The 25,981-nt window shown below is 37.3% G+C and overlaps 1 protein-coding gene across 2 annotated transcripts in view; it reads right to left on the reverse strand.

Annotated features, from left to right (window-relative positions):
* Window positions 1-25,981, reverse strand: part of LOC133523339 (E3 ubiquitin-protein ligase znrf2) — a 261,718-nt gene that overhangs the window by 221,534 nt on the left and 14,203 nt on the right. The window contains exon 1 of one of the 2 annotated variants that reach the window (XM_061858858.1): window positions 20,884-21,253. The exons of the other annotated variant lie outside the window; for it this stretch is intronic. Coding sequence (XP_061714842.1) covers window positions 20,884-21,064 — 181 coding nt within the window. The 5' untranslated portion in view covers window positions 21,065-21,253. Of the gene's footprint in view, window positions 1-20,883; window positions 21,254-25,981 lie in introns of those variants that run through there. 2 annotated transcript variants of the gene reach the window in all.

The raw sequence follows: 25,981 nt of genomic DNA on the forward strand, positions 1-25,981 counted from the left end.
GCCGGGTTCCAACTTGTACCTTAAGTCTTCCTTGCGAATTGTTGCATTTATTAATCCTTCCCACTTACCTGGAAATAAAAAAAAAAACATTTGTTAAAAAAAACCTCATTAAGACTTACATTGTTTAAACTTAATATCATTTGATAATAATCAATACCATTTTAAAACAAACTCTACAATTATAAACATTCTAAACTACAAACACATCGTACATAATGTCAATATCTCACACAATACAGCTGTAACACTAAAGCAATTACTTCTAAAAGAAATTCCAAAGGAAAATCACAGAACTAAGTAAATAAACATTACAAAGAAGCCTTTGATGTCTGCGACCTTGATAAGGATTCCTACATTAGGTGATGTCGTATTTCTATAGTCCTTTACTGAAAAAAGATATTAAGTTACTCGTATTTTGTGTTATTGAGACTTAGATTTTACCCTTCGGCGATCATAGTTCTATCTCTTTGTCTGTTTTCTACAATTGACTTTTACAATAACGTTAGAAATAATATATATAGAAAGAAAAATAAATACATCGCTTAACTTTATTACTTTTAAAACTATCACGTTTTAAGCTCATTACAAATAATTTGGACTCTACGGAAGCTTTAATATCTACCATAGAATGAATATTATATATATCATTTTATATTTTGCGTCCCGTCCAAGCGAATCAAAAACACGAGATGTAAACGAGATGATAAGTTTGATCTCGTGTTGCACGCGTAATTTTTCGTCTCAGATGAGAACATGCTGAGAATATGCTACTTGAAAGATAATAAATCCTTCTTAATCTCTTTTTTACTCATGTTTTCTTAGGTCTACAATTACGTTTAATTATCACAATAAAGCATAAAAATATCTCAAAAGACCCATCCTTCATTACAACGATAGGCGCAAAATAACAGACTTATAAATATAAAACACTAACAATATTTTTGTTTAATTATTTCCTGGCACACCCATAACTCTGTTATTAGAACCGAGTTCATTACGATCTATATGTTTAAATATGAAGTCAAGTAGATTCAAAGATAAAACGTTAGAAAAATAATAAAACGATCATTAAAAATATCTGATATTGAAACTGGAACTACATCCCGTACGAAGAGAAATCGTATTTATATCCAAGACGGATGTATGAACACTAGAGAAATAATTGCGAGGGTAAACACGTATGTTTCTAACGATACGTGCAAGGTTACTCTGAAAAAACCTCGCGTGTGCCTTTATTTTTATCTCACGATGTTACAAAGTGCAGTAATATATCAGTACCAACGAACTAGAATATAACTATACCTAGAAGTCTGACTAGAGATCAAAGATACGTGAAGAACCCCACGTATATTGTGTCGCTAGCGACTCAACTGTACTGCGCGCGGCTTGACAATGTCAAATATTGTAATGCCGCGCAAGATGTTTGACATTTTTAAACAGCCTACATTGTGTCCCACTGCTGGGCAAAGGCCTCTCCTGTCTTCCGTCACTCGTGACGGGTTTGTGCATGCTCCCGCCAGTCGCCACAAAATGAGTCCAGGTCATTTCGCCATCTCGTTTTTGGCCTGCCTCTGCCTCGGGTGATCTGTGGTATGGTGGTCGGTGGTCGCTATTTTGGCCCATCTGTGTCCGGGTGCATTCTACAGATGTGTCCCGCCCAATCCCACAAGAGCTTGGCGGCCTTCACACCCACATCTGCGATACCAGTTTTGGATCGCAGCTCTGTGTTCCTTCCCCTTCATGTTTGATATAGAATTTTATTTTAGCCAATCAAAATGATTAGTACCAATCACAACTTTTTTAATAGCGGAAAAATGGTATTTTGGGTAAAATTAGGAATGGTTTCAAACTAGCGCATTTGTGTGTGTTCATCTGTATATATTCGGTTTCTGATGATCAGTAGGTACCTATTACCTTTTACGTAACATCTGAAACAACTTTTGACAGCCAAACGGGAAGTAAATTCACCTTTATACTTTCCTCTACTGGATCTCTGATTAATAAGTATGCTCACTTATTCTGGGCAGTAAAAAGTAAAAGTTTACTTATCAGTAAAGCGTTCCCCTAGAGAAAGAGGGGGTGGGATTCAAACTGCAGGGTGGGCACGGGTTTCTTGTCAACAAAAGGAGCTCGCCCCAAAAAAAGTTAAAAACCAGCCAGGCTTAAAGGGTCTATCACACTTGCAAAAGAATTCAGGAAGTATCTAATGCCAAGTACTATAGATAAGTGCAGTCTCACATTAGCAATGATACTGAGAGCAACCAAGAATGACACCATGCTCTTAGAAGTTATTCGAGCGTACTTGAAACAGTTGAAACTTGAGTTGGGAACGGTATCCAACTGGATTGTTATTCAAACACTGCTAACGGGCACCCGAAACAGTATGATGAAAAATAAATTAGATATGTTTCATGAATATCTGTAAAAATTAGAATTTCATAACAAAATTTATTATACTGTTCTGTATCCATCTCTCGTATTAAGTTAATTGTAAAATTCTTATGAAAATTAATGATCTGAAACCTAATTAAGTGCCGAAATATCAGTAATTTTAAGTTAAATTACTTTTTACCTATAACAAGCGTATAGCCGATAAAATGTTTCTTGTTAGGCAATTCCTTATTTTTCGAGTTTAATGACTAACGGCCCGATTCGGAGAATGATTAACTCACGTTTAAGATCTTGGAAAGATCGATAACTAAACGACATGTCAAAATTGACGTTTATTTCGATTCCGTTGCGATCCCAGTAATAGATCTTACTGACTACGGTATTTCTAACGTTAAAGTGACATTGGTTGCCCGAATCAGGCTGCTTCTGTCAATTATACGACATACAAACGATATCTAAATGAGAACTTGTCTAAACCAGAACTTATCGTTATCGTATCTCATCCTTCGAATCGGGCCGTAATTGGCTACTTGACAGTTTTTTGTAAATAATGTCAATCGATCTTGATTTTCCTGAGGATCAAATGTCTATACAGGACTCATGGCATTTAAGCAACACAAAGGTCAGAAATAGGAGTTAAAGTCTGACGCTCGCACTTGATGATTTTTTTTATACTAGATACGTTACATTACATTAGTCTATCCTAAATGTTTGGAAGATCAAGGAAACTACCATTTTGACACTGAAATATTGCGTTTATGTGTATAGTTGTCTTACAATTTATTTTTCAAATAAATGTAAGGAATCGAGTGGTAAAGTCACGTCTGAAAACATCGACACTATGGAAGTGCCAAAAATATGTATACACGACCTTATGGCCCATATATTAAGGTAGTGTATACGTATTTTTGGCACTTTGTCCGTATCGATATTTTCAGACGTGACCGTACCATTTTCTTTTATGTTTTTGAAATTAAATTTTTTTTTTTTGAGACTTTGGAGCCTTGTATTTTTTTATTATCTCAAAATATTTTTTTAAATTCCACTTTTTTATAATGGATGGCTCATTTTCTATACATTTAGCTAAATTTTCTAGTCTAGTACCCAATTCGGCTTCTGTGCAAAACTCCTTAAAAAGAGTTGGAAGTCTAAAATACTGCTTTATGTCCTCGCGTCTCAAGCACGTCGGAACTAACCAAGATTTACGCTATCATTTAACCTGGACGTATATTTCCAATGCCTAACAGACAGGCGACTCGAAGGCCCAAACCAGCCAGTATACTTATGGTTCCGAGACTCGTACTAACCATGCGTAGCCAGAAATCACTCTTATACTGGTTGTACCGAAACATGAACTCCTCCGCGCTCGGCACGCTTTTGCAATGACACAGGCACCCCTGTATTGAGATATACCGTCGGCCGAGTGGCATTGAATTAAAAAGATTCACGGGGACAAGGTCTTGTGGAACGAGTGAAAATAGAACAAGGGAAATTGGGTGTCCAGAATCAGCTTTCTTTTGTAGCTTTACACGTGTTAAAGTACAGAAACGTGATTGTTATATAATATGATCTTAATTATCGACGAATTGTTTTGCTATATTTTTTGTGTTGTATATATTGAGCTTTTGTTGAACCATTGGGTACTTGGCCGACCGACACCAAAAATTTTTCTTAAGGAAGTGTCGGTTAGACTGGTAGGCGTCTCAGGCGTCCCTAGGGCATGCTCGTTCTTTGCCCAGACTAGAGGTTAGGCTTGGCTATTCAGAGGGGGAATGTCGCCAGCATTTTGGCAAAGTTTTCCGGAGGCGGGTGATTTTGGGGAGGTTTTTTTTATATTTAGTTTATTTTAGATTTATAATTATGTAGTTGTAGTTAGTATTAAGTTTGATTTATGTTTGTTCTCTTTAAAATTGTCTGTAAATTGTATGTCTGGAAATGAAAAAAAAGTATTAGCTAGACTATTTTAGTGCTTTTGTTGTAAACTTTCTGTACTTAATTAATAAATACATAATATGGCATGCATTATTGAGGAGTGAGTCAAAGCTAAGAGAGTTTCAGCAAATTATCAGAGCATCCACAATTTTCGCGGGAACATGTACATTGTGCTCTGCACTTATTGCATTTTGGTATCCGAAACGTAGTGTCACTAATTCAACTGTAGGTCGACAATTTACAATTAGGCAAATCGAAAGTGTGTTTGCCACCATCAGAATATCCGCCCACTAGTAGGTAGGTACAGTTAAGGTATTAAATATCGATATAAATCGCCAAAAATATGTATACACGACCTTATTGCCTATGCATTAAAGCAGTGTGTACATATTTTTGGCACTTTTTCTGTGTTGATATTGACTGCCTTGGCTGTACATTAAATTTTGACAGTCCAAACTGTAAATTACGTGACCGCTTGTTTACATTTACTACGTCATGCGATTAACATCAAAGATAACTATTGGATTCGCGCCCATTGCTAGTCACTAACCCCAGACTGCTATTTCAATTCATGAACTCTTTAATCACTCTGGCTAATGTAATTTTTACTGGCTTCTGTTTGCGTAAAACGATTTTGCCAGCTGAGTTTGGCACAGTTCTTAAGAGATTTGCAATTGTAAGTTTGTACAACATACATATAGTGGAGATTGATTACAATGTAATATTACGTAGCGCGACAAATATTATAAAAATGTCATTTATTGTCGCAAAAAAAATTGTACATACAGCAACGGATAAGCAAAGAAAAAAAGACACAAAGCACAATAGGGACAATAATAATAATAATAAATAAAGGGAATAATAATACTTTATTGTACACTACAAAGAAAAATACATGTTACAAACAAAAAATAAAAAAAAACTATTCACTAGATCTCGTTCAAACCAATTTTCGGTGGAAGTTTGCATGGTAATGTATATCATATATTTTTTTTAGATTTTTCATTCTGTTATTTTAGAAGTTACAGGGGGGGGGGACACACATTTTTTCACTTTGGAAGTGTCTCTCGCGCAAACTATTCAGTTTAGAAAAAAATGATATTAGAAACCTAAATATCATTTTTGAAGACCTATCCATAGATACCCCACACGTATGGGTTTGATGAAAATTTTTTTTTTTTTTAATTTTTATGACGTATTAAAAAAAAACTACTTACTAGATCTCGTTCGAACCAATTTTCGGTGGAAGTTTGCATGGCAATGTATATCATATATTTTTTTTAGATTTTTCATTCTGTTATTTTAGAAGTTACAGGGGGGGGGGACACACATTTTTTCACTTTGGAAGTGTCTCTCGCGCAAACTATTCAGTTTAGAAAAAAATGATATTAGAAACCTAAATATCATTTTTGAAGACCTATCCATAGATACCCCACACGTATGGGTTTGATGAAAAAATTTTTTTTTTTTTAATTTTTATGACGTATTAAAAAAAAACTACTTACTAGATCTCGTTCGAACCAATTTTCGGTGGAAGTTTGCATGGCAATGTATATCATATATTTTTTTTAGATTTTTCATTCTGTTATTTTAGAAGTTACGGGGGGGGGGACACACTTTTTACCACTTTGGAAGTGTCTCTCGCGCAAACTTTTCAGTTTAGAAAAAAATGATATTAGAAACCTCAATATCATTTTTAAAGACCTATCCATAGATACCCCACACGTATGAGTTTGATGAAAAAAGATTTTTTGAGTTTCAGTTCTAAGTATGGGGAACCCCCAAAATTTATTGTTTTTTTTTCTATTTTTGTGTGAACATCATAATGCGGTTCATAGAATACATCTACTTACCAAGTTTGAACAGTATAGCTTTTATAGTTTCGGAAAAAAGTGGCTGTGACAGAATCGGACAGACAGACGGACATGACGAATCTATAAGGGTTCCGTTTTTTGCCATTTGGCTACGGAACCCTAAAAGGACATCATAAGTGAGTAGGTAACAACAGGCGGACTTATCGCTAAAATACGATCTCTTCCAGACAACCTTCAGATAGCGATTCAGACAATATTGGGGTGTAAGTCCAATAGGGTTGATTTTAGAGACATTTAGACAGCATAAAATCTCATACCTAGGGTTGCTAAAGGTCCCGTATATACGGGACTGTCCCCGTATTTTTCCCGTCCCGTTTTAGTCCCGTATATGTATATCATACGAACCCATTGTCCCGTATAAGCAATTATAGCAACCCTACCCATACCCTACTGCTGCTTATTCCCGAAGAAGATAATTCTTAAAGGTATAACGTGTATAATTCTTGAAGGAAAGTATCCCCCGGTAAGGCACGAAATAAGGATCTCTACTGTAATTACCACCAATAACAGTTTTCTGCAATTAATTACTGTGCCACTAAAAATTGGTGTCCCTAAAGCCCAAGGAGAAAATTATTGACGGAAAACTCTAAATAAACAGCGGGTAGAAACCGTCGGTTTTGCAAAATCTCTATGGCATCAGAGGCTAAACAATGTTCCACCAATCTAATCTCAAATTTCACCTATCCAAAGTACTGTAAGTACGTTAAGTACTACTAGTACTACTTGCACCAAATAGCTCTAACTCTCCACAGATTTTTTTTTAAGTTTTAACCAGTCCACATTCATGAAAACTGGGAAAGCCGGATTTGGCCAGGTTAAGACCTTGACCATTGAAATGACGCAGACGAAAATCCGTACGCCTATACGAGTATAAGCCTCTTGACACGAACTTAAGAAGCATTCTTGAGCGTAAAAAGTAATAGGGCCGAATTTTGTTCGGTCGACTCCGTTGTCCACGTAGAAAACAAAATCTCTATACCTATCTATTATTTCCGTGCTAAAAATCCAATTTCACGCGTTGACACACTTGGCACACTTGACATTGATTATAGGTAAGAAGCGCAGTTCCTGACCTTGGCACACTAGGCTAGTACTAAAATCGAAAGCATCGGCTTCCAAGGTTAGACTAGGTTTCAATTAAAAAATATAAATATTTTTCAGACAAGATTTTCTTTTCGCAATTGCGCAGTCCACAACTCATCAAGATAGTTTTGACTAGATTGCACACCGTAACTTTGAATTGTCACTAAAAGAATTCTGATCTACACAAAAATAAATGATCCGGGATTCGAACACAGGACTATCAGCATCGCAGGCATGATCAGGGTCGCTATCCTGTCAGATATCCTACCGCGAATATAAAAATCTAATAAATCTATATTTCGTTATCCGATCTATCTCTCTATCGGACTTGCGTATTCAAACGAGATAATTAATTAAATTTTCGGCCTTTGCGGTCTCAAGGGTCTCTCTATGCCTAATTACGTCTAACCTAATCCATTTTTATGAAACGCTTATGAAAACCTAATGCATCACATTGAAACCGCGAGCAGAAACCAGCCAAACAATCACCTCTAGTTACCTCATACGTAATATAGCTCAACTAAGACGAACAGAGGCGTCGGGGCGTCTGGCCGCGAGATTGGATATAATTAGCCCCTCGGTTCGGCTAAACGGCGCTAATCAGCTCAAATAAAGCTTTGTATGGCACTTAGTTCTACCGACTTTCAAGAAAGACAGGATCTTCCATCTCATTTGTTACTATGTACTTAATTAGATAGAGATAATCGCACGTCACTCTACCCGTAAAGTATGTATGAGGGGTAGGTGCAATTCGCTTACGATGCTAGGGATAGTTCGAGTGGTGCACAGGTTTTTAAAGATCAATAGTCATCAAAGTTGTGCACGTATTTTTCTTGAAAATAAAAGCTTTGTCTAAGTATATCAACTCGTGCACTGCTAAGCTACGATCGTAGCGCTAACGTTTTGGCCGATAACAAGGGTTTCCCGGTAATATGTGACGAGAATGCTTTATACTTCAAACAACAGTGTGGTGTGAGTAGTGATGTACCATCTTCCACACAGTTAACTGACAAAATAATTCGTAAAACCTGTTGCAAATACACGATCTACACATGGTCAGTTATTGCTGCGTTTCCACCAGAGATGTGCGAGGACGCGTAGCGAGGGATGTGTTTGTTAAGAACCAATAGCATCACTTCACATAACCTATCCCCGCTCAGCCCAGGTATAGTCGGAAATTCTCATTAGGCGGATCCACACAGAGCGAGCGCAATCGCCTGAGTGCGCCGCCTCGGCCGTGGCACGTGTACACTGGCCGATTTGAGCGCGAGGAAATTGCCTCGCGCTTATGCTCGCTTTGTGTGGACCCGGCTATTTGGAAATTTAATTTTTTTTATCCTGATCATATTTAAAGTATTCATATTTAAACTTTTCTGGAATTCGCCTAATTTCAGAAGTAATATCAATAAAAAAACATAATATTATAGTTACTTAGTGCTAAACGCGTTTTCCTACTAGTTAGTCTAAATGTCCTTATTGACAGATATCATTTTGGCAAAATTTACCTAAAGATTTTGGACTCAGAAATGCATGCTTATAATCTTTCAGGTTCCTCGTGAGCACCATACTAAGTCTGCATAAAAAATGCGATAATGGCCAGTGTCAAAACGAGCTCGATCCGTATTTAGACCAGACCAAACTGAAATTATAAATGGTAAAGTGGTTTCTCAATTTGATTGACATTCGGATTCCAATTGTTTAGAACTGCCACTCTGAATTAAAGCGTCGAAATAACGGAGTACTTTTAAAATTGGGTCTTCTTTATTTTGTTAAATCTTTTTAATACAGATTATGCATTACGAATATATTCTTATAAATACAAATAAGAATATAAAAAACACTAAGTTAACATTAAATACGACCACTTAAAAATTTAATTCAAACAAACACTTGAAAAATAAGTCAGAGCAAATATATAACAATTATAATTATAAATCATATACGATTAATTACATTCTTTTGCTTACATAAGTAATATAAACTATTTTTTAAAGCGTTTTCAGTAAATGGATGGTTTGTAATGGTCTAGTAAAAGTTTCATGGCTTTTTACAAGCTTTTTATGTATTTAACTGTCTTTACGGCTCAAATTTTGCTGCTGAAAATGTGCATAACATAATATGTATGTAGAGTGACAATGCAATATTATGGTACCATCGAGCTGATCTGATGATGGAGACAGGAGGTACGAACTATGTGATAAAACAATGCAACTTATTGTGTTTGGGGTTGTTAGAATTTTCTCAATTAGTATTAGTTGCCTGTGGAAAGAAAGCTTGTATCAAAAATGATTAAAAAAATTACAATCAGTATTACGTAAACAATTATTTAGAAAGTTGGCCACACTGGTCTCCATATAATTTTTATTCACCACACTTAACTAGTATATGTATGTACACTTAACTAGTATATGTATGTACTGTAGTAACGTATATTATTTTTGTTGAATCAATTTTTTATTTATTTTAATGGTAAATTGCGAGGTCTTTGCTCACAGAGCTACTTGTTTAATCTAAGTAAATGAAAAAAGTTTAAAAAATCACTACTCTTTCAACTATCTATTTTCAATAGATGTTGAACGTAGTAATCACATAAGGTTTCGACGCGCGATATTCATAGGTTCTTTGAGACTAAATCACTTTTATGGCATCCTCTTTGCATAATCAGAGGAACGCTTGTATCGAGTATTCTGTCCTAGAGAATATTGCTGTTACAGGATTTTAGAGTCACTGTTCGACTATACTTATTATACTTAGATACGCAGTGTTATACCTCTTGCGGTAAAAATTGCGGACTCGCTTAACATGAAAACATTTTTCACCCTCCGCTGTGTGTAACCTGCATTGTTGTTTTCTTTTTTGCAAAGGGGAATTGCAATCTACAGCGGTGGCAGCATGGTTCCATTTTTATCACCTGTCATTATGCCAGTCACTTTCGCGCTTACATAGTTTTTAGAACGTGACAGGCATGGTGACAAATTATAAAGAGCCGACTATCTTAGCCCAATAAAATTATATTTTATGGTGCTCAAAAGTTACAAAAGATGTCTTTCTATAATACGCGGATATCTTTAATAAGTCCATCAATACTCTGTTTCAATGGCGGAGTGTAGCGAAAATCTTGCTTAAGGGTCCCTCCCATTACCAGTCCGCTTGCAATCTCTGGTGCTATCGGGTGGCCTGCGCTCCTAGGCTAATAACGTCTACACACATAAGCGATTATTGCCTGCAATGGCCTGCTGCCACCTCTGCTGCGACTACACACTAGCAGTTGGGAATCGTCAATTTTCGCCCCAAGACCGTGGACTGTCCGACCGATATCTGTCGACGCTAGCCGGAATCGTCAAGCGGCCACACACTCTCGGTTCGTATTAACTAGTCGTCAGGCCAAAACCTGAAATGGAACTGAGAATGAGTTTTGCGATTAACTGACAGCAGTTGCTGTCAACTGCTGTCAGTTAATCGCAAAACTCACTCACTCACTCATTAGTCTGTACTATCAACCGGCGAACTGGTAATCTGTGGGCCCCTTTACTTTTGACAGATAAGGAACCCATGGGTAAGTAAATATATATCAATAATGTATTTAAAATGCACCTCAAGGTGAACCATAAAGTATAATTTTGCATAACAATTTATATCTGACCCATTATGTCGCAGGCAAAGAAATATTGCTTTTATAAATCATTGCAATCCGCTTACACTGAAGGTTTTTATTACGAGATCTTGCTTGTACCTTCTGGGGGCAAATATCGGGGGTTAAGCATATTTGTGCTGAAATATTTGAAATACACGTGATACTATTTATGAGTATTACGTGGCATGGGTATAAACTATTTACAGGGACACAAAACGAAGAAAAATGCATATATTTTTCTCAAATGTATGAATCTTGTATGCTCATCTGTATCTAAATTTAATTTATATGATAGTCATGTAAGCCTGAACTGTAATTTATATTATCAATAAACTATGAATACGAGTATTTAAGAGAACAATGTAATTAACCCTACGTGATTTATTTGTATTATCTGTTTTTTATGTTTTTAGGAATAGAAATAAGACTGACTTAGCAGTTCAGGCACTTTATGTAGTAAATAATGAGTAATAAGTAATCGTGCCACTTGAATTTACTTCATTATTATACCGCATAAAGTGCCAGATAAAAATTGCAGATAATGCGGAGTTCTATGTAATAGAAAAACTACAAATAAAATAACGTACGATCACGTGTCGCAAGTAGGGCCACGAAGTATCTATCTAGCGAGCGCATCAAAAAAGATTAAACACCGAAATGCGTCTACTCAAGGTGATAATGATAAGTACATAATAAATTTATTGTTCAAACTGTTTATATGAAGATGTGTGTTACCATGTTCGATCGATCATCGATGAATACGATGAAAGTATCGAACGATAAACATAGAGTAAAATTATAGCTCCTACCGCCGAGCGTTTGTTTAATAGCTGGGTAAAAAATAATAATACTTTATGCAACCGTTGTATAAGAAGAGTCAAAAAAGGCGAGTGGCGTGAGTTACAATGTGAGCCGGAGCCGAAAGCGTAGTTCGTAGTTGGCAACAGTGCACTTAGTTTGAAACTGTATTAATTTTTATTTTGTTAGCTTGGCAGCCATTAATTGCAGTAACGTTATATCGATTTTAAAGCACAAGTGCTGTTATAAAGAATAGACAGTATAGACTTTTCTTCAAACCTTATTATGTATGTTCTTATATTCGTGTTCGTGTATGTATAAATGACAGATAACAGTAGAGTAGGAAAACATAGTTATATAAGTTATATTACACCAAATGCTAATTTTCAGAATCAAAAACGAACAGTTAAACCTACGTCCGGATGACAGAATAAACAGCCAATAACATCAGAGTGTACCAAGTCAATATAATATCCGGCTATAACATATTAGTTATATACGTTCGACGCCACTGGGGGTTTCCACTAAATCGTAAACCTAAATAATTAAGTCTGTGGCGGCTGATGCTGCGTGAATTTTCATAGTTTTGACATTTTCTAATGAAGATCTAACCCAGTCAGGGTTTTATTTCTATACTGCTCGTTGCTAGCGTATGATGGATGGGGTTGTCCATGTGAACAAGTAAACTTCACTTTTTAACGTAACACGGTGTTAAAGGCTACCGCAAACACTTATTCTTATTTCCTACGTATTTATTTTCTAATGTAAACAAATTACAATTGCTCTTTTCGTCTATAAAACTGTCAACATTAAAGTTTGTGTTTTTATCGTTCAGGAAAGCCGTCTGCTGCGCAGCAACTGCTAGAATTACGTGCAAAACTTTAAACACACTGTTATGATAGGTCATTCGTTTCAACTTGTTTGAAACAAAATGAAACGGAAATTATTCCAAAGTTACTTGTAAAAACTACACAAACTATTAAAACTAAAGCAAATCAATTCAATTTATATCCACCTATACACCTAGTGTATATTCTGCAAGTATTCTCAAGGGCCCTTTTATTACAAGTCAATGAACATTAACTGTGTAACAATAGCAGCATTTATAAATACCCTTCACATATGTTAAAAAAGAGATGTCCACTGCTGGACAAAAAGCTATGTCTAGGATCTCCATAACACCGAGCGGTTCGCTATCATCATCCAATAGTACGAAGTCTGCTATCTTGACCAGGAACCTACTGTTAGGGAAATATTATCCTAATGAAAAGAAAATAATTATTACTATTAAAATAACTTAATATTATATAATACTATATATTTTATAATTTTAGTAAAATATAAGAACTATTATTTTACTTTTATGACTATGTCGTTTTTTTTTTATTTGTTTAAGAAACAAACAGTCTTTTATAATTATGTATAACATTGGAAATTTTCCTTGAAACTAGACTTACAGTTTCCTTAATGAAAATATTTTAAGATTCAATAAAGTTACTACAGAGTTTACAGAGCTATTTGTGCATACAACAACAACAGCAAAAAAAGGTTTCCTAGGAAGGGTTTCTGAGTGGAAACCATTTCCGTGACGTTATAAAGTGTTAGTTATATGGTTCTATTTTTTTTCTATTCTAGTCTCTTCTAAATTGTAAGAAAAGTTCCGCGAATATACAAGTAACAAATTGTTTCACATTGCTATAAGCCTCCCTACACCTTCCGGTACGTCACGCGTCATCGGCTCTACGAGCATTGTTCCCCGACCACCGAGTGACTACACAGACTACTTTAAGAGCTGCTATTTCGCAATCATTACCGAAATACAATTGCAAAGTGCAAGTCTGTTCAGTGAGAACCGTCGAAAATCGTCCTTTGTCTGCATTCCCGTTTATTTTCAACGCCACACGACACGCAGATGTAGGTCAAATTGATATTTGACAGATTCATTCGCGAGTGCCGTCGAGTCAAGTTTACGAATAGACCAGTGTAAAGGAACCCCCGAAATACTTAAAAAAAACGCAATCTTGTGTAAACCAGCAACTCCGTCAAGTTACGTAGTCAATAAATGTCTGTTAACGTTTTGAATAAAACAAGTCCCACCACTTTGAGCCAGTATCTGGACTGACAGTTTAGAACCAGTGTTCGTTTTTGACATTCAGAAGTTCATCGTCATATGCTTGAATTTAAAAGTACAACATCTTTGTTTGGGGTCTGGTTATACCGCTTTCGCCTGGCCCCGGTAGAAGCGGAAAGTCTTAGTGCTATATGAAAATTACGAGGGATGAAATGCTTACCAATGATCTCACAATAGATTATTTTAACACCGTGCGAAGTAGAGGAGGAAAGTCGGAATGACGTATAAACAGAATTTAGAGAGAATCGGAGACCATGTATAGCTTCTTCTAATCTGAGTGTTCGACTCGTGCCTGCTGGGTGAGCGTTTAGAATGACAGTCGTGTATGAATATGACGAACTAATTTAATAATTTACTAGCGTGTTCTGGCATATCGGACGGGTGAAGCCAGACGTCGTATAAATTAGAACCGGACTTATTGCTGTTTTATGCCACTTCTACCCATTTAGACAAAGGTGAACGTCCTGACACGTGATTAGTTTTGTCATATCGTTTTTTTTACAGGCACTTCTTTTCTTGTTTTGAGAAAAACAGAGATTCTCTATCAAATGTACGCATTTAACTCCTAAAACTAGGAGAAAACGAAAACTAGACGGATCGAGCTATAACTTTGCATGCCATTTGCAAGGCAATGTCATCATTAATGTCAAATTCTATGAAAATATGACGTTTATTATAATGACACTCCTTCACTCTGTTCTATTAAAGTCGGTGCAAAGTTAGGTTAGTCAGACTTTAGACAGCTGGTTGGTAGAGAGCCACTGTTTTATCAAGCCAGGCAATGTTGAATTAGTTTAATAGGTTACGCAGAATATGTTATAAGTGCATCTTCTTGCCAGTTATTTGATAGAATGGTTTAACATCTAAATATATTAAGCGCACACGTTCCGAGAAACTCGTCGGTACGAGACAAAATAATTTAGTTGGCATTTCAGTAAAACCACATTTTTACTTTGCTTGTGTATTTGATTGCTACATCGTACTGTATTCGAAACTATATTTTCATATTTTCTTTAAATATATAAATAAGTGTTTTCCAAGTTATCAAAAACATTGTGATATAATAGCGACCCTCTGGAGTCGTGAAGCCTCTATTAGCAGGTCACGTGGAGAAGTCAGTCAAAAAAAAAATCTACCGTACAAGTTACAAACAGCAAAAACTTTGGCTTGTGAAAAAGTTTTTCTTTTTAGGGGGGTCGTGTCACGAAAAAGGTAGAAAAACACTGAACACATCTTTTTTCGCTTCAATTTGTCGACGGGGAGTGTGATTCTAAGAATTATTGGAATAAAGACACCGTTGTCACGTTTTAATGAAATCGTGGCAGTGCCGATTTGGTGACGTGTCAATTTTTCTACTTTCTAATATCAAATCATGTTTTTGGCAAACTGCCTAAATTCGATTCTGTTGAGAAACATTAGGTAGAAAAATTCGCTTTTATTTATGAGAAGATCGAGTAGGTACCTGTCATTCCTTAAATTCAAAGATCACGTCAGGGCTCATCCACAATCACATATTACGTCACAGCAACCGGAGACATGTTAAAGAGATAATGCGTGACAAAAGTGGGCTTAAAACTTGAAATTTTGTGTGACGTAATTAATGGATGACGCCTTAACTTCTAGACTGAGCTTATCACAACACGCAATCTGCCGTATTGATAGCAAGTATGGGAGAACGACCGATTTTAGCTGCATCTCAAAAAAAAACCTTTACGTACATAAGTTGAGTGCTATAGGAGTTTACATAGGCTATCAAATATTGGTGTAAGATGTAGTAGCACGCTCGTTCTCGTCTCCGTCATCAGATCAGCTCGATGGTACCATAATATAGCATTGTTAGCCGATTTACAAACCGGGAAGTGTGTGAAATTTAACTTGCAAGATTTGATTACAGACAGACAACAGGACAGGTGAAACTAAACATAAAAGCTTGTAAAATTGCACCATGTATGACCTCACAACTATTCGTAAATGCTTTATAATGCTTTGTCGGTGTAAAGAAAGTAAGAATGAGCGCCTGATCACTGACAAACTTTTGTAGAATTACAAGTTCGTTGTCTCACAGAGTACCGTCAGCATTATTAACGTCCAGTTTTTTGGCAGATCACCATTTTAATTTCTAGTTTTTTCGCCAACAGTCAAGGCCACTTAAAATTAATGACACAGCTTTCCCGATCGTTTATACTTTGTCCTGACGTAAGGCGTGGGCGGGACACGGGTGAACTAAATGTCGGCGTATTTCATGCGAGTTTATAAACTACAATGCAGATCTTTTTATTGGAAAACAAGGGGAAACGGGAAGTGCGACGAACTATGTAAAATACATGTATGTTTGACTTGAGAAAACAGAAAAGAAAAAACTGTTGACAACCTTTTGTCATTTTATTTATGCCGACATTATTTGTAGGAGTACAATGTACCAGATGTTAATTCAATCTTACTAGAAAGCATGACATTTTACTTTGACAGAGTTTCGACAACTCACGACACCTTGAGAGTACGTCTAAGCTAACTTGGCACCGATTAATAGAACAAAGTGATGGAGTGTCATTATAAATATCATATTTTTTTAGAAATCAGACATTAATGATGACATAACCACACTTTGTCATTGCAAATGCCATACAGACTTACTGAGTTGGCTTGGTCAAACTCTAAGCGCCACTTGCACCACTCCACTAAACCGGGGTTGACCGGTTAAACCCGGAGTTACCATTGTTGCCAATACAATTTGACACTGGGTTAACGGTTTAACCGGTTAACCCCGGTTAGTGGGACGGTGCAAGTGGCGCAGGGTATTTAGCGTTCAACGGGTTAAAGTAGATAGGGTGACATTATAAGTCCTAAAGATCGTGTCATTCACGACGACGCGTGCAACTCGTATTGTCATGTTATATGAGGTTAGATTTGACAAATCTGCGCGTTATCGTCAATGACACGAACTATAAAATCAATTATTTTGGCGATGCGTGGAACATAAAATAAGTAAAATAGTTACACTTTCCACAAGTTAACTAACAACAAGCCACTATCTCTAATGTTTACCGCGCTTCGGGTAAAAACATAGCAATTTCGGCAAATGTTACGACTCCAGTATACCAAGAGTACCAAGACCGTTACTGCCCACTCGCCTCAACAGAACAATTATAAACGTGAACTCCTAATACCCGTAGTTATTACAGATCTCGGGGTCTCATTACATTAGCTTAGGTACTTGTCCAACGGGAATACATAGTGATATTGCAACTCCCCGTCACAGTCTCGGTAATAAAAACTTTCCGACAAACAAGGCCCAGCCCCCCTTTGTTACTCCCTATCCCCCCTCAGCCCGCAGGCGTCTGACTGAAGACAAATGATAGTTCTGAACAAAAGGACGCGTCACATATGTCCTACAACTAAACCTAAGCATACTTGAAATTGGAAGTCCGAGTTGTAATTGATGTGGTCAAATAGAGACTTTATTGTGTGAAGCAGATGATTGAAATTGTAATAACATGTCAAGTGAAGTTTTTTTTTTATGTTTGGGTCAACATACGCTGTCGTCCGACGCATAATATTCAAATTTAAAGGGCGTCATTATTAACGTAGTTAAAAAATACATATGAAGCAGTAAATACGAATAATTTCACGCTATAGCATAGCTTCTTATTATGTATTCATTAGTCACACTACACGCCTTAAATTTTATTATAATATGTATATGAAAAACTTCATAAATGTGTAAACAAACCCAGATTCCTATTTGGAAACAAAACCCGTAGTAGGTACACATTCCTCACAGTAATCACCTAAAATATAACGAGTCTACACTTCACACATTACAATCATACTTTTCAACACTTGTTTTCGCTTTCCTGACGCGATCCCCCTTTTGACACGAACGACATACATGCGTCTCTTGTTAAAGATGCTTATATACTTGGCTACATACAGTGACAATTGTGCGAGCCTGTTTTAGAGTAGTGTCGTAACAATTGACAATGCCCTCTTGTGTCTGAGTATCTCTTATTTGGTCTATTGTCGAAGCTGTTTTGAAAGCGTTTCTTTGGATAGGCTTTCTGGAAAGCTAGGGATGAGTTACGGATTAAGTAGATATGCCTACACGATGAAGGTTTGAACTACCTAAGCGAAGCATACTCGCATTTTTTCTTAATATATATCGAAACATATATGCGAGCCTTAAGAAATTGTATATACATACAAGGGAAAAAATTGACCCATGCCGCTGTGACGCGACGCGGGTGGCCAAGCGGTTTCTGGCAATGCCGCGATTGCGGAGGACGCTGGTTCGATTCCAGCCTCGAGCACTGGCGGCCTTGGTACTTTTTCTTTCGTATATGACTTTTATTTCAGTTTATAATTTATATGTATATTAAGTAGAGTCAGCTCAAGATAAGTTGACAGCGATTTTGATAGCCCAGACAGTGAAAGTGTTATTTTAAACGTCAAACTATGAAACTATGACGTTTCCTTAAAAACGGTGTTTCTACTTAAAAACACAAGTTAAAATATTTTCATTAAAATAATGTTTAATAGCATCTATGCGAAATAAATATACGCTATAGTAGCACCATCCTACTCATATCTTTATCCTTAAAGTTACCAAGTCCTTTGCAAACTTGAGATTTAATTTTATGGGCAGTCTTAGGATCTGTGAACTCGTTTGTTCACTCAGTCATAAAATAAAACAAACTTTAGGGGCGGGTTCCAATGACATTTGACGGAATCCTTAACGTCAAGAAAGTCACGTCTTTGCAAACGACCGAAACTTTATATGGGATTCTGATTAAGAGATTGGGATTTTAATGAATTTTTAGAACAACCTGCCTAAAGCCTATAAATTAAATTTGGTTTGGGGATAGTTTGAGTGCCGGACATACTTAGAACAGTTTTTATCACGGAAGTCATGAAAGGGTGAATAACCGGCCAAGAGCATGTCGGGCCACGCTCAGTGTAGGGTTCCGTAGTTACTCTTTCGTCACAATAAGCTAAACTGGAGCTTAAAGTATAGTAAATTGTTAACCAAGGGATGAAACGGTACCTTTCACCCGAGTTGAACAAATAGGCTTTGCATAATCAGTACCTAATTAAAGCAAGTCTTTTTACTATGAAGGGAATACTTTTTGCGATAACTCAAAAACAGCTAAACTGATCATGTCCGCTATAGTTTTCATTTAATGTCTTTCTTAAGCTCTACTTCCACGACTTTTTTCATATTTTTTGGACCTATGGTTCAAAAGTTAGAGGGGGGGGACACATTTTTTTTTTCTTTCGGAGCGATTATCTCCGAATATATTCACTTTATCAAAAAATGTTTCTCGAAAACCCCTATTAGTTTTGAAAGACCTTTCCAACGATACCCCACACTCTAGGGTTGCAGCGAAAAAAAAAATTCACCCCCACTTTACGTGTAGGGGAGGTACCCTAAAAAAAAAATTTTTTAGATTTTATTGTACGACTTTGTCGGCTTTATTGATTAATATATCCATGCCAAATTTCAGCTTTCTAGCACTAACGACCACGGAGCAAAGCCTCGGACAGACAGACAGACAAACAGACAGACAGACAGACAGACAGACAGACAGACGGACATGGCGAAACTATAAGGGTTCCGTTTTATGCCATTTGGCTACGGAACCCTAAAAAGGTGTATTATTTACTACGGAAGTGAGATATGGAACTATTACTTATACTCGGACATCTCGGGCAGAAGGATTTATATATGTTCTCAGGTTGTCAAGCACCGTCTAGGTCTGTCTAGCGTTACAAGTACTTAACCGGTCGGCTTTGATATGCAAACTACTCGCACAGTGCGGCGAGACGAAACGCAAACACGCAGACTTTGAAACTGAACGCTACTTGAATTATTAGTGTGCATGGTAAGGGTTGTTCAGCAGTTACAAAACGCAAAATTCCACCGCAAAAAGAACAGCGAAAACGAAATTTGCTGAAGGCTACATTGTATTTCAGCCTAGTCACAAATGTTGTAGTAGAAAGTTATCATATTATTTGGTTCCTAACGATGACTGCCATGAAGATAGCAAATACAACTTTTACTGACAGTCAAGTCAAGCATCATCTCGTCTCGCATAAAAGCAACAATTTGATTTCTGGCCGACGTACAGCGAGATGCTAAAGCGCATACCCAGTTTATCAATGGAACTCATTCATAAAGTTGAAACTTTTGCAGTTGGCTTACTATGTCACAGTGAAAATGTTACGAGATCTTTTGGCTTAACACTATCACTGTGATGAAATGGCCCAAAAACAAATTGATGGACTGTCTACTTATATTTTACAAGCTATATTTACCTACTAACAATGTATGTTCGGGTCAAATCTTATTAGACGAATTCAACGTTCAGTAAATTTTAGATAATTCAAACACATTGCATGTTACATGTCTGGCGCTCTTTTAGGTTAGGTTAGGTTATACTTACCACAATACCAACTGGCGACTGAATTCATAATGCTATCTCCTGTACACTTTAAGACAAACCAAGAGTGAAAGAGATGGCATTTGACCTCAGTCGCCAGTTGGTATTGCAGTGCAATACAATACAAATCCTCTTTATTGCACAACCTCTGAAAAAATGTACATGGAAACACATAAAATACATGAAGATAGAGGTAAACAACAGGCGGTCTTATCGCTACAGAGCGATCTCTTCCAGACAACCTTTAGGTAGTGAGTATAGCATTAAGTTTTAGTCAAATTGAACTGAAGATTACTTAGACACCAAAGGCGATATAGCTTTGCCAATTGATTTACTATACTAAGCAAAAATAGTACATCCAGAATTTTCAAAACATAGCTGCTGTAGGAATTTGAACTCTGTTGCAAGACAATACAGTATGTAAAGTAAATAAAAGCCTTTATTGAATGAGAAATCCGTACCAACTTTTCGTGACGTCTGTTACGTGAGGACTTTTAGGTCTCACTACAAAGTTGTGGGGGTACTATTTTGTGGGTATGTTATCCTGTAGTTTTACGTACTATATAACAAATAGACTTTGCGAAAAGGTTCATTCACACGCACCTTGCGCCGTGCCAGCACTCTCATACTTGGACTTGAGCTTCGCAGCAGTCGCACGTGCATCGGACCGGACCGAGTCCGTCGCCGTCGAGGTCGTCGTCCGGAACGACAGCGTCGTCGAGACCGACGAAAACGATGAACCAAGGCCGAGGCCCAGCGTGGTGCGGTAGCGACGACGGTACATGTTCACGCGACGGAGGTTAGTGGCAAACTGAAGCTGGACTGAAAAGTTCACGTTGTGGAAGCCTAGAGAGTAATAAGCTCGACGAAAACCAGTTTAAGCGCACTCTCTAGTTGTGATAGAACTAGAGGTCTCCTTACGATGGTTATACCGATTCACCCCTGCTTGTGACTCTAATAGGAATAGTACCAGCGCCTACGCATGCCGGAACAACTCCCGGTTTAAACGAAACGTCATATGTTTATTTAAGACGATGGGCGTTTGTGACGTTTTGCTGTTGATATGGTGGTGGATTTATTATAGTACACTGGAGCTAGGCGGGTGGGAAAGCGGTCAGGTCTGATAGTGTTTTCAGTTTCGTTTTGATTGTTGGTCAATTGCTAGTTGACTCGTAAATAGGTATCGTATTAATATTCGGGTGAGTACAAAAACTTATCATATGACAGAAATCTTCAGGCTAACTATGTTTTGTTCAAGTCAGAGTGTATCCAACGATTTTAGAATGTTTCAGCAATGAATTCATCCTTCATTCTTGTTTCACACATGTCACTTTGAGTGAAAGATGCAAAATGAAACACGAAAATGAACACAAAATGCACCGTCTGATTTTATCTTAATGCATATAAATATAATCGATTTTTTTTTACTGTGAACCCTTAGCAGGGTGTTCAGCAGTGGCGAGGCAAGACCAAAATTGTATGTGGGCAAGGTACTTTAGCGAGGCCCTGTGGTGGCGTAAAAAATAACGAACATTTTTACGTCGTGTCCGAGATATACTTCTTTGAGGCGCGAGGCCTCTCGGCCCGCGAGGCCGTAAGTAGGCAGTAGCCCACGTCGCCCACGCCTAACGCCGGCTCTGGTGTTCCGGGAGACCTTTTGAAAGCTTCCAGAAAAGTTTTGAAAAAGGCTGTAAAATTATAATTTAAACAGAAACTGCATGTGCTAGAGTTTTATAGCCTTTCCTATTTTTTAAAAGCCAAGTATAATTATATAATACTCCCATCTTAAAGGCCGGCAACGCACTTACAACCCCTCTGATGTTGCGGGTGTCTATAGGCGGCGGTAATCGCTTACCAACAGGCGATCCGTCTGCTCGTTTGCCTCCTATATCATAAAAAAGCTTAGATTACAATATAAGGGAAAGTAGTATTGAATAAGAAATATTGTGTGTTGAGGTTGTCTATTTTTTTTTTCATAGTAAGCTGGATTAGGGTACCTAACGTCTTAAGCGTCTTCCTCCTTGCTTCGTTTTCCTCAGTGCTGAGGGTCGTGAGTCGTGACCTCCTACGTGGACCACATGATTCCGGAAGGCAGATTTCCAGGCTTTTCGAGCCCTTGCGACTTCTAACGCGCTGGCCACGACATTGCGCGACTGGCTTCGGCTCTAAGGCGACAACCATAGGTTGGAGGGAGACACAGCGATCACACCTTTCGTTGTCGCCTTAGCCAAAGCCAGTCACAATGTCGTGGTCAGGCTGTAAGGCATCATGGACCATGCGATTTGCTAACCTGGTCGGACCATCGCGTTCGACTGCCCCTTCTCTCCTTCCAACGAACTTATGGTAGCGTAAGTGTTGATAAAGTAAGAAATGCTTTTGGTTTTATAAATAGATATTTGCCATTTAAAAACTACCCGAAGTTAACCCAATGCACCTGACCTAATCGTCGAGGCCGATATTGGGAGGGTTACGTATTGCTATATTAGGCATTGGGCATGTTAATGTCCTATAGTTAATTTTAAAGTGCGTTTTTAAATAACAGACCTTTAGTGCAATATGGATTTAATCTGCATTTTTGCGGTTTCCTCTAAATGTTATTGCAGATGTTTTTAAACGCACAGGTTAAATAAAAGTAGTTGTTTTCGAAACTGCAAGTAGGTCAGGCGTCCCGTAAATATCAAGTGTGTCATTCCAGTAACTCGGCGAGCACGGGCGAGTAGCTGGCTCAGTCAAACCAGTTCAAAGCTTTCTATCAAAATAATTGTCGTTTTTAAAATACTTTTTAACCATCAATTCGTTTTATGTATTTTCTCGACACAAGATTCTATTTGCACCTGATCTGCAATGACAACGTGGGACAATGTCACTGCCAAGTTTTTGATGTTTGTAATGCCACTCCATCACTTTGTTATATTAAAATCGGTGCTAAATTAGCTTAGACGGACTTTAACTCTATTTAAGACCACAATAAGTTACTATTTTTTTGCCAAAAATATAATTTTTGGTACAAGCTTTTATCGCTGACTGTACTTTTTAACCACAGGCAACTAATACTCATCGAGACAATAATAAAACCCCAAACACAAATGTTTGCGTTGATTCATCATAGAGTTCCTATCGCCACCTCCTATCTCCTTCATCAGATCAGCTCGATGATACTAATATAATATTGCATTCTCACCCGACTTACATATGTATACAAATTTTTAGCTCAATCGGAAATCGGGAAATGGGTCTAATTTAGCTTGCATTACAGCGATATTCCATTAAATTAAATATATAAGAGTAGTAAAAAGTAATAGAAATACTGTTAGTTACTGCAAATAATGACCAAAGTTGACCGAAATCTAATCAATATTACTTAGTTAGTCAGTAGTGCGTGTTATTTTCTTTTTAACAGAAGAAGGGGAATTGACACGATAATACACAGATAAACAAAATCAGTGATGTAAACACTCACAAGCACTATAATAACATTCTAAGTAGACGACCCAAAGGCGACCGAGTAAGTCCCTGGTAATAATTACTGGAAAAAATAATCATTTTCGCCTCGAGTTTCATATGGGCGGATGTGAAAAAAGTTAATTTTTCAGGACAGCCATAACAAAATTGGCACTTTTGTTTGCCATTATTTCACGAACTATGTGGGCCTACCTTCTATTTTGGATAAGTAAAAACGATTTAGTACTTTTGATACTATTTAGAAAGGCGCTATTTATGCAACAAATTTTTTAGATCCGATTCTCTCGATTGAACAGTAAAAGACAGGCATAAAGTAGTATTTTGACTTAATTACACTCAACACGTTAATTATTGTTGTTTATATATCAAAATAAGTTTAAAATATAGTTCCTAGCGCCATCTAGTACAGGCATGTAACAACATATGTCTATGGTAATATCTGTTCTTATGAAATAAAATCCCGTTACTTGTCAACCGTCATCCGTGTGTTTCATTACTTTCTTTAGAGGTTATGGGCGTTTTCCCGTATTTTTAATAAAAAATATTAGTAATTGTTAGTGTTTTTTCGTGTTTAGTGCGTGAAAATGAGTTCTAATTTTCTGACGAACGTGCCAAAGCTTAAGGGTCGCGAAAATTACGACGATTGGGCGTTCGCAGTAGAAAATTTGCTGATACTTGAAGGCGCGAACAAGTATCTGAAGGAAGAACCTCCAGCAGACGGGACTGCAATAACAGCAGCAGCAGACACTGCAGACGCAAAAGCACGAGCGAAACTGATTTTGACGATTGATTCATCGTTATTTGTGCATATAAAGAATGCAAAGACCACGAAGCAATTGTGGACAACGTTGAAGACTTTGTTCGACGATTCAGGATTTTCGCGGAGGATTACTTTGCTTCGTCATTTAATATCCATCAGACTGGAAAACTGTGATAATATGACGAATTATGTGACACAAATAGTTGAAACCTCGCAGAGATTATCCGGTACAGGTTTCGAAATCAATGATGAGTGGGTAGGTTCATTGATGCTTGCTGGTTTACCAGAACGATTTATGCCTATGATTATGGCTATCGAGCACTCTGGAATCAGTATAACGGCAGATTCAATTAAAACCAAATTACTCGATATGGAATCAAGTCAAGTAAGTGAAACGGAATGCAATTCAGCATTAGTTGCAAAAAGTTATTTGAAGAAGAAGTACAGCAACACTAGCAAGCATAGACAACAAACCTCTCAAACGTCAAACTCAAATGTAAACACGAAGAACATAACCTGTTATAAATGTAAAAACGCAGGCCATTATCGAAGCCAATGTCCACTGTTAAATGAAAAAACAGAAAAGAAAAAGCAGACTAACGCGTTTAGCGTTGTTTTTCTTAGTGGAGACTTCAATAAAAGCGATTTTTATGTGGATTCCGGTGCGAGTCAGCACTTTACGGCGAATGAAGCTTGGCTGCAAAATAAAGAGTTTTCGCCGGATATTCCAGACATAATTGTAGCAAATAATACGAAAGTACCTGTTTTGTGTTCCGGAGATATGGAAATTACGACAAGTCACGGATACGAAGTGAACGTGAAAAATGTCCTGTGCGTGCCAGACCTTACGACTAACCTACTATCGGTCAGTGAATTGACCAAAAATGGAAATAGTGTACATTTTGGTCGTAAAAAATGTTTGATTCGCAACAAACTAGGCGAATTAGTTGCAGAAGCAGACCTAGTCAATGGTGTTTACAAGTTAAAACTAAAAACAACACCAAGCTGTATGCTATCATCGTCAACAGCTGATGGTCAGACCTGGCACAGCCGTCTGGGTCATATAAATGCCAGTGATTTAAACAGGATGAAGCGCGGATTAGTGGACGGAATAGATTTCCCTGGAACATTCACGGGTAGTAAATTAAACTGTGAAGTGTGCTGTGAAGGAAAACAGTCAAGGTTACCCTTCTCACCAGGCACAAGAGCCACAGAGATCCTTCAAGTTGTTCATAGTGACATCTGTGGTCCTATGGAAAAAAACTCAATTGGTGGTGCAAGATTTTTCATCATTTTTGTTGATGATTTTACCAGAATGACTTTCATTTATTTCCTTAAAGCAAAGAGTGAAGCATTAAGTTATTTTAAGGAGTTCAAGTCAATGGTGGAAAACAGTCAGAACAAGAAAATAAAATTTTTAAGAACGGACCAAGGCCGTGAGTACTGTAGTAAAGAATTTGAAGATTTCTTAAAGAATGA

This window comes from Cydia pomonella, chromosome 12 (genome assembly GCF_033807575.1).
Source record: "Cydia pomonella isolate Wapato2018A chromosome 12, ilCydPomo1, whole genome shotgun sequence".
NCBI lineage: Eukaryota > Metazoa > Arthropoda > Insecta > Lepidoptera > Tortricidae > Cydia > Cydia pomonella.